This window comes from Calliphora vicina, chromosome 1 (assembly GCF_958450345.1).
Source record: "Calliphora vicina chromosome 1, idCalVici1.1, whole genome shotgun sequence".
Taxonomy (NCBI): domain Eukaryota; kingdom Metazoa; phylum Arthropoda; class Insecta; order Diptera; family Calliphoridae; genus Calliphora; species Calliphora vicina.
Window position 1 is genome coordinate 17,812,998 of NC_088780.1, and position 13,648 is coordinate 17,826,645.

Genomic DNA, 13,648 nt, shown 5'->3' on the forward strand with positions numbered 1-13,648 from the left:
TTCTAAAAAGAACCGTTCTGCTCGTCTACAATATGCCAGGGATCATTTAAACTGGTCGATACAGAAATGGAATACTGTCATCTTTTCCGACGAATCCAAATACAATTTAAGAGCCAGTGATGGGAGAACATTTGTAAGACGACCAAAGGGAAAAAGATTAGATACAAAGTACACAAATAAGACTGTAAAGTTTGGCGGTGGCAATATTATGGTATGGGGATGTCTTTCAGGGCAAGGTATGGGTCCAATTCATATTATAAAAGATACCATGACAGGTATAGGATACAGAACTATATTAAACGATTTTATGTATCCATACGCTGAGGAAAATATGCCCCTAGTTTGGAGATTCCAACACGACAACGACCCGAAACACACCTCTAGAGTTGTAACCGAGTGGCCTGCCCAATCGCCAGATCTCAATCCCATAGAAAATCTATAGGAAATTTTAGATCGTAAAATAAGGAAAATTACACCAGGAAGGAAGATTTATCGGAGGCGGTTATAAGGGAATGGCGAAATATTTCAAAGGAGACCATTGACTCTTTAATTGGTTCAATGCAGCGTCGATGTGTAGCAGTTATAAAAAATAAGGGATACCCAACAAAATATTGAGTTATTGCAAAGTTTAGACCATATTTATTAAAATAATACCTAAGTTTCCATTGTTTTGTTAATGCCGTAATAAAGAAATCTTTTAATTTTGTTTTCTCATTTTTAGAATTTAATTAATTATGTGCTTTGTTTTTTGTTAAATTAAGTTAATAAAAGTATACAAATAAAATACTACAAAAATGTTAAAATTTTTTAAAAAATGATTTCAGATTTTAGGCCACCAATGAAAGTTTCCATTGTTTTGTCAACCGCTGTAGATTAGGCGACTCTAAAGTGTCTCATTACAAAGTTAAATTTTTTATGGATGAATAGGCTTTCTACCTTTTAGATGTTGGTGCTTTTTTATTCCTGGAATTATACAAATTCATAAATAAAATGAAATAAACTGAAAAAAAATCTAAAGAAAAACTGGAGCTAAATAAAATTCATCAACCACGACTGCAAAAAGCGATACCTGAAACCTGTAAGTTTGTAAAATAAAATTTAAAAATTTAACTAAATTATTTATAAAATTGCATTTCAACTGAATTTTCATAAATTTAATTAAATATTTTTTAAAATATTTCCAAAAAATATTGATTGATTTCATGTTTAATTAAATTTTAAAAAAACATAAAATAAAATGTACGAATTTGTATTCCCAATAGTTGAAATTACTCAATAATTTTCAAGTATTGACCATAGAGAAACATAGAGCGGAAACTAGAAAAAAACTCAAAAAAAAAAATACTCAAAATAATTACACATACGAGTTGTTGTTTTTGTTTTCACATAGTTTTTTCTACTAATACATCAATATACACCAATTTGGTTTCTGACAACTGAGTTAGGTCTTTGACAGGAGAGTTTCCGCTCTATGTCTATTCTCTATGCTTACTATGAATTTTTTAATTTCTAACGAAAAATCGGGTTTTGTTTAAACAATTTCAACAAATTATTCTATTTCAAAACCACTATAGTTTTTGTTACTTTTCAAACTTGCTTCGATATTTACCAAGTTTACCGTTTCGTTTTTATCAATTAATTGTCATTAGTTTGTTATTATTTTAATTTTTGAAAAAGTGAATTTTAGAAATATTTTTGTCGATTTTCTTGTTTGTTAATATTTGTAAATTATTGTATATTTTTGTAAAGAAGTAATTTATACAAAATTGGTAAGTTTTTCAAAAAGTATAACGCGACAATGAATATCCATTGGAAGTTTGAGAAAATTGTGATTTTCCGAACATCAATTTGTCAATAATTCGTGTTTGAAAATGAATTGTTTTTGAAAACATTTGGTGAAGAAGTGATTAATGATGCCAACTTGAGTATATTTTCTCAAACAATGTAATATGTACAGAATTATGAACTTTTTCAAACTAATTTCATAAAAAAAAAATCTATTTTTGACCAAAAAAAAAGCAGAAATTAGATGTTTTGAAAAAATCATTAGTTCGTAGAACCATTTTTGTAACAATTTTATTTATTTTCTTTCATATTTTCTAAGAATTAAAAATCTGTAATATTAAATTATTCATTTTATTTATTATTTTCATTATTTCTTTAGAAATCATGGCTTTACCTCTAACTATGGCTCGCTTTTCAAATTCTTTATATAAACCTTTTTTGTTACAAATAAAACCTTTTCGGGTAAGTTGTATTTTATTTTTTTTTTGTTTTTAAAAGTTTTAATTTTAATTTCATTTATTTATCTTTTTATTTTATTATTCAGAGACTGCAGCGCCACAGATCACATTTTAGTAAGTTTAATTGCATCAAGTTTATAACTGGTTGAAAGTGGTGATTTTATTTTGGGATTTTTGTTTTGTGTAGCACCCATTGCTGGTTGGCTAGAGAAACCAAAAAGTTTATTATTTCATCCAAAGAATATTTTAAAACATGCTGAGGTAAGTGAAGAAAATTTTTTATTCATATGTTTGATAAAATTTTAAGATATTAGTAGTATATATTTCAAATTTGATATTTATATTATATGTAAAATATCATTAAAGTGATCCAACATTTGTTGTGGAAAAGAAAACTTTAAATTATGGAATATAATTCCCTCTGATTGCCATGTTTAAATTTGATCTTGAAAGAATTTACTATTTAAAGCAATTGTTTTACAAAATATACTACGTATTTGGGTAATTCATATTTTTGAGAAAAGCTGTGATACTTGATTACGTACTTTTCGTTTATTAAATATATTTAACGTCACAATTTTAAGAAAAATTGGTTTTTATTTTTCATATCAAAGGTTCGAAAAAATTATTTTTTAATTCCATTTTCGAAATCGATTTAAGTTGTACCTCTTAAACATTCCGTTAATGTATTCATTAGAAATAGATTCATACAGCTCAATTATGAATAAAAAATTCCGCGGGAGTTTGTTCCCCGGGAGTTTTTTCTCATTGAAATTGAATAGGAAAAATGAGAAAAGGGAAAAAACTCCCGCGGAATTTTTATTCATAATTGGGCTGATAAGCTTAATTCCTTTGTATTTCAAATGTATTGAAAAAAATCCTTTGAGAATTCTTTATTTATAGAATCTATATAAATAAAAATCAAATGTCGTTCGTTGGTAATTGCATCAGTAGAAAACAGCCGGACCGATTTAGACAATTTGTATACCCTTCACCTTCGTGAGAAGGGTATATATAAGTTTGTCATTCCCTTTGTGATTTCTACATTTTTCATTTCCGACCCTATAAAGTACAGTGAGTGTCAGTCAAAATCGTACAACATATTTTTTTTTTTAAATATTATGAAATTATAAAGGCAATAATAGGTGATTATATAAAAAATTAAAAGTAAGTTTATTAATTGGAACAAAAAATATGTTTTTCAACAAAAAAGTTAACAAAACCTCAATTCGTTAAAAAAAAAATTGATGAAAATTAAAGAACATCACAAAATTCATATTTCACTTAAATTCGTACAATTATATTAAATTATAATTAAAACTTTAAAAATTAAAAAAATGTTAATATTAAATAATCCTAATACTTTGTAGAGTATCATTTGCTATTTTTTAGTGCCTTTACGATTTTAAATGAAGCGATGATATTCTGGGCACTGACAGTCTTACCCAATTTTTTTATTTGTGGATAAGGGCAATTAAAATTATACCCAATTTTCTGATAGGTAATAGCACACACAATATAAAAATAGCATTTTAAAATATTTCCAAAACATCAACTTTCTAAAACTAATGAATAAAATTTGACTACGATGGTGTACGATTTTAAGTGACATTCACTGTATATATATTCTGGATCCTTATAGATAGCGGAGTCGATTAAGCCATGTCCGTCTGTCTGTTGAAATCAATTTTCTGAAGACCCCTGATATCTTCGGGATCCAAATCTTCAATAATTCTGTCAGACATGCTTACGAGAAGTTTGCTATTTAAAATCAGCAAAATCTGGATTACTAAGTCATTAATATAGACAATATGGATATCTAATGATAGATATTTCAAAGACCTTCGCAACGAAAAATATATTTTTTAACCCGAATTTTTTTTCACCAAAAAAAATTTAAATTTAAAAGAAACAATCCGAAATTTTTTTTTTCAAAAAATTAAAAAAACTGAAAAAAATATTTTGTTCACCTAAAAATATTTAAATTTTTTATTTTGAAATATAATTTGCTAAAGGGTATATATGATTCGGCACAGTTGAATATAGCTCTCTTACTTGTTTTTTTAAATGTTGGTCATAGCCCATCTTAGGTTTTTACGGAATGAAAAATTAACCACGATTTATCTAAAATGGGAAAACGGCTACACCGATTTGGATAATTTTTTGTTTATAGTAATCCAATTTAAGTATTTACTGAAAGAAAAATTGACTACGCCAATTTTTTTCGATATATCTAAAATCGCAGGACGCCTGGGCCGATTTAACTAATTTTTTTTAATGTTCGCAATACATAGTCCGCAAAAGTTTTTACATAAATATAAATTGTCCACGTCCATTAAACGTCAAATTATTAAATACAGGGACCCGAAATAACTTATTTTTTTTTAAATAAGCAATTGGTTATAGAATAAATAACTGCAAAAAAATAGGTCTCGTAATAACAATTATAAATAACTCAAACAAATTTTAGTCTATAATAACCATTATGAAAAATTTTAATATTTTTAGGTCTTTGATAACCATTATGAAAGATTTTTATTTTTTTCGGTCTTTAATAATCATTATGAAAGATTTTTATTTATTTCGGTCTCTGATAACCATTATGAAAGATTTTTATTTTTTTTGGTCTTCAATAACCATTATGAATGAATTTTATTTTTTTGGTCTTTGATAACCATTATAAAAAAATTTTAGTTTTTTGGTCTTCGATAGACTACAGCCATTACAAATATTTATACACTACACCACCATAGTGATATAGCGTATAGTGCCCCAAGGACGAAGTCTATTGATTTTGGTTAGAATCGGTCTATTATTTTTCCTAGCCCCCATACGATTGTCCTATCTGAAAATAGATAATCCCTCATAAATATCTTAGTTATATAGATATTCAAACCAAATTCAGCACAAATAAGTTTTATGTAAGTCGAACTCTCACTACTAAATTTTGTGACGATTGGTCCATAATTAGTCATAGCTCTCATACAAGGCCCACTTCCGAAACCATTTTAACGAGTATAGGTTTCTTAAAAAAGTTGGTATTTAAATAAAATTTAGCACAAATAACTTTCATATATACAGAAGATATGTCACTTAATTTTATGCCGATTGGTCCATAATTAGTCATAGCTCGCACATATTGCACATTTTAAAAGAAAACTGTTTATAATCATAAATATTCTTGATTCTTATTAAATTCTGAACCGATTTATCTTTCTCTGTCTATTTTAAAATACAAGAAAACCAGGTTCATGCGACCAAAAAGCTTTGTTGGTATTCATAATGTTTACGGAAGACCAAAAAAAAATAAAAATCTTTTATAATAGTTATCAAAGACCTAAAAAAATAAAAAAATTTCATAATGGTTATTGAAGACCAAATAAAATAAAAATCGTTTATAATGGTTATCAAAGACCAAAATAATATTGGTTATTTTTAACTGTTCAGAGATCATTTTTAAAAAATTCTTGATAAACAATTATTTCAGGATTTTTTCCAATATTGGTTATAACAGTTATGTCCCTGATTAAATACATCACAATAGCTTAAATCGATAATAACTTGGCCAATAAGCGTTGAATCAAGAAAAGGAGCTAGATCTGTGATCACTCATATTTCTGACCAAAAATCGATTTTTTTGTATAAAAACTCAAAATATCAAAATTCGCTAATAACTTGGCCAATAAGCGTTTAATCAAGAAAAGGAGCTCGATCTGCTATCACTCATATTTCCTATCAAAAATCGATTTTTTATATAAAAACCAAAAATATCTAAATTCGCTAATAACTTGGCCAATAAGCGTTTAATCAAGAAAAAGAGCTTGATCTGTGATCACTCATTTCTGACAAAAATCGATTTTTTATATAAAAACCCAAAATATCTAAATTCACTAATAACTTGGCCAATAAGCGTTTAATCAAGAAAAGCAGCTCGATCCCTGATCACTCATATTTCTGACCAAAAATCAATTTTTTATTCAAAAACTCAAAATATCTAAAATAAGCCTTTAATTGAAAAAAAGGAGCGCGATCTGTGATCACTCATATTTCTAACCAAAAATCGATTTTTTATTCAAAAACTCAAAATATCTAAATTCGCTAATAACTTGGCCAATAAGCGTTGAATCAAGAAAAGGAGCTAGATCTGTGATCACTCATATTTCTTAACAAAAATCGATTTTTTATATAAAAACCCAAAATATCTAAATTCGCTAATAACTTGGCCAATAAGCGTTTAATCAAGAAAAAGAGCTCGATCTGTGATCACTCATATTTCTGACCAAAAATCAATTTTTTATTCAAAAACTCAAAATATCTAAATTCGCTAATAACTTGGCCAGTAAGCGTTTTATCAAGAAAAAGAGCTCGATTCCGTTCGATTTTTTTTATATAAAAACTCAAGATATCTAAATTCGCTAATATCTTCACCAATAAGCGTTTAATCATGAAAAGGAGCTCGATCTGTGATCACTCCTTTTTCATACCAAAATTCGATTACTTATTTAAAAACTCAAAATATGTACATTGATTTACATGTATTCTGTTGTTGCAAGACTTAGGTTTTTGACAATAAACATAGGTTCTTTATCTCTCAGTAGCGATTCTATGTATATTTTATTCGGTCATATATGAATCATCATAATCAGGGCAACCAAAAACATGCAATATCATATTTTTTGCTGTGCATCGTATAAACATATGAGTTAGTTATTTATCCGTTTCAGACAATTATAAGAATTTTGGCATCGATTTGTTAGTGCATATTTTTGCATATTTTGCTATTTACTGCATATTTTTGCATATATTGCGTTTTATAGCATATTTTTGCATATTTAACTGATAACTGCATATTTTTGTGGCATATTTTCTTTATTTCCATTATTTTGTTTTCTAACCCCCATTAACACGAAGCCTGGTTATGCCTTAACTAATAGTTATACTGTCGGTTAAAATTATTTTTGTATGAAAACTGTCAGCATAAAACATAACCAGGTTTCGTGTTACTGGGGGTAAATATAATTTTATTGCTTGTATTGTACTTTTTCATTTCTATATTTTACAATTTGTTAAGGTCCAATGATAATTTGCTTAAGCTACTTAAAGAAAAAATTAGTCGAAAATAATCGACTTAACTTCATTAAATTTTCATTGACTTAAGGGATCTTAGTTTCAATATATTTGAATTAAATTAAAAATATTCACACACAAATATCAAAATTTAACAAATAGTAAAAAATACATAAAAAATTAAAAGAAAAGAAAATGGGCAACTTCTTAACAAAATGTTGGATACATTTAAAAAAACTTAAGGTGGCTTGATACAGTTATGGTTGGGTATTAACAGTTTACCACTAATGCAGAATTAAACAACTTTTCAGCAAATGTTCAGAATATTAAGATCCATCGAAAATATCACGTTCAAAGCACGTTGATAGATTTACACAAATTGTAACAAAGATATTATGAAATCATTAAAAAACAATCAATTGATGAGAAAGGAAAAAACATAGAAAATGTCACGGAATTTTGAGTTCCAGTAATAAAAATGCAAAAAAGGTTTTTTTATTTTTCGGCAGTTTTAAAGAAAACATATCATTTCACTATTGTAAGGCTTTTTGATAATTCTGTTTAAATTTTGGAAATCAAATTTAGATGTTATGATGAATGCTCCAAAATCCAATGCAATTTTTTACCAAACAATTACAAACGCTCTCTATAGTGATTTCGAAACATAATTCAAAGGATAATAAAGTAAATTTTAAAGAAATTCTTGATATCCTCTCCCTTCAATATTATGCAACTAATTACTAAACAAACTTTTATTTACTTCTTATATTATTTTTAATAAAACATTGAAATCAAACAATAACCAACTATTTTTAAGTGCATATTTTTTATATTTTAAGAGCATATTTTTCGTTTTTAAGTGCATATTTTATGCGCATAAAACACTTTTTTTAGAGCATATTTTTGGTTGCCCTGATCATAATATTAATAGGCAAGTCGATTTCTTTACACCCCTTTTACTCTCACATTATACATTTAATTTGGGCAAGAAATATACCATTTTAAAGGGATTTATTCACAGAAGTGCAGAATATATATTTTGTTAAAATCGGTTCAGTTTTTTAGGAGTTATAAGCGTTTAAAGATACTACTAACACATATGAAAAAACGTGTACATGTGAACTTTAAGCTAAAAAGTAAACAAAGCAATGCATGTTTGTCTAATTTGTTGTTGTAAATAAGAGAAACAATTAAACAGTATTGATTTCGCTCTGTTTTAAGTGAGAGTTGTTATAGAAAACAAAGAAGAAGAATTTAGTAATTTAAATTCGCTTTAATAAATATATTTTGAAGGTGTTTTTTTATTTTCTAACTCCCATATGCATAAACAATTTTTAAATTTATCAAAGGTTTATAAAATTAATTTTATTTTATAAACCTTTGATAAATTTAAAAATTGACAAATTTAAAAAAAAACTGTTTATGCATATGGGGGTAAATATATAATTGTAGATAAGTAAATAGTTATTTTATAATTGTGACGATTTTCAACGGTTTATCACTGCATGAAGTTTAATCAAAATTGGGACGGGTCGGAAGAAATGGTGAGCCTTCCATACAAAGTAAATAGTTATTTCTAAATATTTTCTGAACTATTATTGCAAGATTCTTCAAGCTAAGTCTAAATGGTTCTTTTATAAATTTTCATAATTTCGCTGAAATTGTTCGGGATTGGAATAGTGGGCGTGGCACACCCTATACAAAGTATATAATTAATTTTGAATATCTGTAGAACTGTATTGTAAAAGTGTTTAAACTTATAGCGAATTAATTTCTTATTACTGTGCGGAGTTTAGCTGAATATAGACTGATTTAGATTAGAGGGCATATCACCCAAAATGGGAGAGGTCGGAAAAGGATGTGAGTCACCTCCCATACAAAGTAATAATTGGAAGGTTCTTCAAACTTTGTCCGCATAGCTCTCTTACAATTTTACACAGATTGGCTGAAAATGGTCGGGATTGGATTAGTGGTTATGGCGCAAAGTAAATAATTAATTTTGAATATCTGGAGAACTATAATTATAAAAGAATTTAAACTCTGTATCAATCAATTTATTACCATTCTAAGGAGGTTAGCTAAAAACGAATTTATTCCTGATCCCTGTTCGAAGATTAGCTAAGCATGATCGGCTTAGTAGGAATGACCCCTCCCTTATAAAGGAAAGTTAAAGTAAAACTTGATATTTATATAAAAGGTTTAAAAATGTGTGGGATCAGAGCAGTGGAGTGGTATCTCCCATACAAAATTAGTTAGTTATTTTCGACTATCAAGTGAATTGTAGTTGAGAGATTCTCAAATTTTATATGTGTTATTTTCGTATTTCCATTCATATTTTTTTAATTTTACTAGGGTAGGGGTAGCGAAGTGCACCGGGTTATGCTAATAAAAATTATCATTCAATATTACGTTTTTTTTTCTTTTTAACTATTTTTACCCCTTTCAAACCGCTTCTCACAAATTCACAAATCGAACACAAGCATTTTTAGTTTATAATAAATTTTCGAAATTCTTATTATTTTCTTTCGTAATTCCTTCTTTATAGTAAATGTTCGTAAGTAAGATCAATTTATAATAAATTTTTACTATTTATAGTAAATTTTTGAAATTCTTACTATTTATAGTTCATTATACCCTTCACCTTCGTGAGAAGGGTATATATAAGTTTATACATTTCTACATTTCTCATTTCCGACCCTATAAAGTATATATACTCTGGATCCTTATAGATAGCGGAGTCGATTAACCCATGTCCGTCTGTCTGTCTTTCTGTTGAAATCAATTTTCGGAAGACCCCAGATATCTTCAGGATCTAAATCTTCAATAATTCTGTCAGACATGCTTTCGAGAATTTTGCTATTTAAATTCAGCAAAATCGGTCCACAAATGGCTGAGATATGAGGAAAAAACCAAGACAACCTCGATTTTTGACCTATATCTGGATTACTAAGTCATTAATATAGACAATATGGATATCTAATGATAGATATTTCAAAGACATTTGCAACGACTTTTATAAGACCATAGTAAGTTGGACCTACAATGGGTCAAAATCGAAAAAAAAAATTTTAACCCGAATTTAAAATTTAAAAAAAAAAATATTGAAAAAACAAAAAAAAAATTTTAAAATTAAAAAAAAAAAAATTAAAATTTTAATTTAAAAAAAAATTAAAATAACAATCGAAAAAATTTTTTTTCCAAAAAATGAAAAAAACAACTGGAAAAAAATTTAATTTTGTTTACCTAAAAATATTTAAAATTTTGAAGTATAATTTGGTGAAGGGTAATAAGATTCGGCACAGCCGAAAATTCTTACTGCTTATCTGAGCAAGAAATTTTATATCATTTGGTTTGTTTTTTTCAAATACTTACAATGTTGATTCACACACAGCATTTTCACTACATTATAAAAAATTTATTATTTTTTTAAAAAATTTCTATTGAGTCTACTGTACTCTACACATTATTTACTACTACAATATAAATAAATAAAAAATAAATAAATATTACACTGAAATAAAAGAAAATTCAAATAATAAGTGCAAATGTTTCAAAATTGTTGGTATACAAATTAAAATGAAAATAAATTTGTTACGCTACTTTCTGGTTGTAACTAAAATTCGACTACTGGTGAGATTTGTTAGCTATAGTTAATAATACTAGATAAAATCAAACTACAAATCAATAAATTACATTATTTTATTAATAATTTTCAATATATTTTCATGAAATACATATTTTTTTAATAAGTATACTGCTGGGGTTGGTTGGTTGGTTGTTTTGTTGTTTTTTTAAGAATTACTATAATCATTAATCATTAATATATAAATATTTATTTAGGTCTTTTAGCAAATACTACATTTAATTATTACGTTTTGTTTTTTATATAGAATATAGAGTTTAACTAACAACTAATTTCAAAACTAAAACTAAAATAAAATAATTTTCAAACTGCCAAAAAACAAAGAAATTAAAAGAAAATCAAAAATTAGCTTTTAAAGGCATAAAAAGCTGGGTTTTTTTCTTTTAATTAAAGACATATTTGGTTATTAGGTTTTTATAAGTAATTAAGTTAGAGCAAACTATTTAAAATTGTTTAATTATGAACTTTTATAACTTTATAACTGTTTTTCTCAATACTTTTGTTTTTTAATATTTTGTTTAAAGTGTGTGTGTTTTAGGTTAATGGTAATTTAAAGTTTAAACAGCAACACAAAACTACTTTAATATAATATTTTCCTTTAAAGTTTAATAATATTTTCATTAGAAATATAACTATTTTGAAATAACATCAAATTGTTTTCTGGTTTTTTTCGCATAACAAGCATAAATTTAATTTAATGTGTCGACATTTATAAATGTTTTGAATATGAGAGTTAGTTGTAATGAATTTCTTTTTATTTTTTGTTAAATTTTCTTTTAATATTGCTTTTTTACTTCATTGTATTTTATTTATTTATATTTATATTTGAAAAACCAACTACATCTATTATTATATTTTTTTTATTTAATTTAAGTTTATTTTCCAGTTAAGAAGATATTGTCCGTTTTTATTTGTTGTGTCTGTGTGTAATTTGTTTTATTTAAATATAGAATAAGGTTTTAATTGGTTTTCTTTTTTCTTCTTTGTAAGGTTATATTGGGTTTAAAATTGTTTATTTTTAAATATTTTGTTTAAATATTTTCTTAAAAAGGCATTTTTAATTGGTGATATCGTTTCAAATACTTTCTTTTTCTATTTATATATATTTTTTTTTCATTTAGTTTTTCATATTTATATTGTTTAGAATTGTTAACATTTTGTAGATTATTTAAGGTTTTTCTTGGGGATTTTGTGTTAATTGTGATTTGACGTTTAATGACATTTAATTGCTACATCGATATTATTTTTTCGCTTTTTTTTTTTAAGTTAAAAATTGTGACAAAGGATGAGAAATTGAAAGTATATTTTCAATATCACTGTCATAATGGGAATATTCAAATTAAATTTTCACAAAAATAACTTTCTCTGATCTAGACCATAACCAATTTTTTCTGACAAACTTTTAATGGTAATTTTTCCCTATAGTATTCATAGTAAATTTTCGAAATTTTTGCTAATTTCCTATAAATAGCAAGAATTTCTATTTGCAGTCAATTTTCGAATTTATGAAATTTTAAGTTAAGTTTGAAAATTTATCGAAATCTATATATATAAAAAAGGTCCATGTATGTAATGTCATCACGTGAGAACGGCTAAAGCGATTTGGCAGATTTTTTTTTTAATTTTTTTTCGAAATTTTCAGATTATTTATAAAAAAAAAATTCCGGGTAAAAACTCGGAAATTCTTTTTTTGTGAGTCCAGTCAACTGTAATAAAAAAGCTCCCTAATGTATGCGGTATAAATTTAGATATTTTATTTGCAGTATAAATAAGAACAGGCTGGTGTGCGTGGGTTAGAGAAACTTGAAGAACTAACATTAGCAAATGTTAATAATTATAGTCAACTTTCGAAATTATAATTATTTACAGTAGATCTTCGAAATCCTTGCTAGTTATTAAATTTTCAAAATTCTTGCAATTTTTAATCAATTTTCGAAATTATAACTATTTATAGTAGATTTTCGAAATCGAATTTTCGAAATCTTGCTATTTTTAGTAAATTTTCGAAATTTAGTAAATTTTATAGTAGATTTTCGAAATCCTTGCTATTTATTAAATTTTCGATTTTCTTGCTATTTTTAGCCAATTTTCGAAATTGTAACTATTTATAGTAAATTTATTAAATTTTTGAAATTCTTGCTATTTTTAGTAAATTTTCGAAATTATAACTATTTATAGGAGATTTTCGAAATTCTTGCCATTTATTAAATTTTCGAAATTCTTACTATTTATAGGAGATTTTCGAAATTCTTGCCATTTATTCAATTTTCGAAATTCTTGCTATTTTTAGAAAATTTTTGAAATTTTACTATTTAAAGTCGATTTTCGAAATTCTTGCTACTTTTAGTCAATTTTCGAAAATTTTCCATTTATTGTAAAATTTCAAAATTCCTAAGTCAATTTTCGAAATCCTTGCTATTAAATTTTCAAAATTCTAGCTATTTTTAGTCACTTTTCGAAATTATAACTATTTTTAATAGATTTCCGAAATCCTTGCTATTTTGTAAAGCTTCGAAATTTTTGCATTTAAGAAGATTTTCGAAATCTTTGCTATTTTTAGTCAATTTTCAAAATTATAACTATTTATAGTACATTTTCGAAACTCTTGCTATTTTTAGTAAATTTTCGAAATTATAACTATTAGTAACTATAGTAGATTTTCGAAATTCTAGTTATTTATTAAATTTTCGAAATT

The 13,648-nt window shown here is 25.9% G+C and overlaps 1 protein-coding gene across 1 annotated transcript in view; it reads left to right on the forward strand.

Moving 5' to 3' along the window:
* Positions 1 to 1,626: 1,626 nt before the first annotated feature.
* Positions 1,627 to 13,648, forward strand: part of ymp (yellow-emperor) — an 81,139-nt gene continuing 69,117 nt past the window's right edge. Inside the window, exons 1-4 of the mRNA XM_065499233.1 lie at positions 1,627 to 1,769; positions 2,165 to 2,247; positions 2,330 to 2,357; positions 2,431 to 2,504. Coding sequence (XP_065355305.1) covers positions 2,170 to 2,247; positions 2,330 to 2,357; positions 2,431 to 2,504 — 180 coding nt within the window. The 5' untranslated portion in view covers positions 1,627 to 1,769; positions 2,165 to 2,169. The remainder of the gene's footprint in view (positions 1,770 to 2,164; positions 2,248 to 2,329; positions 2,358 to 2,430; positions 2,505 to 13,648) is intronic.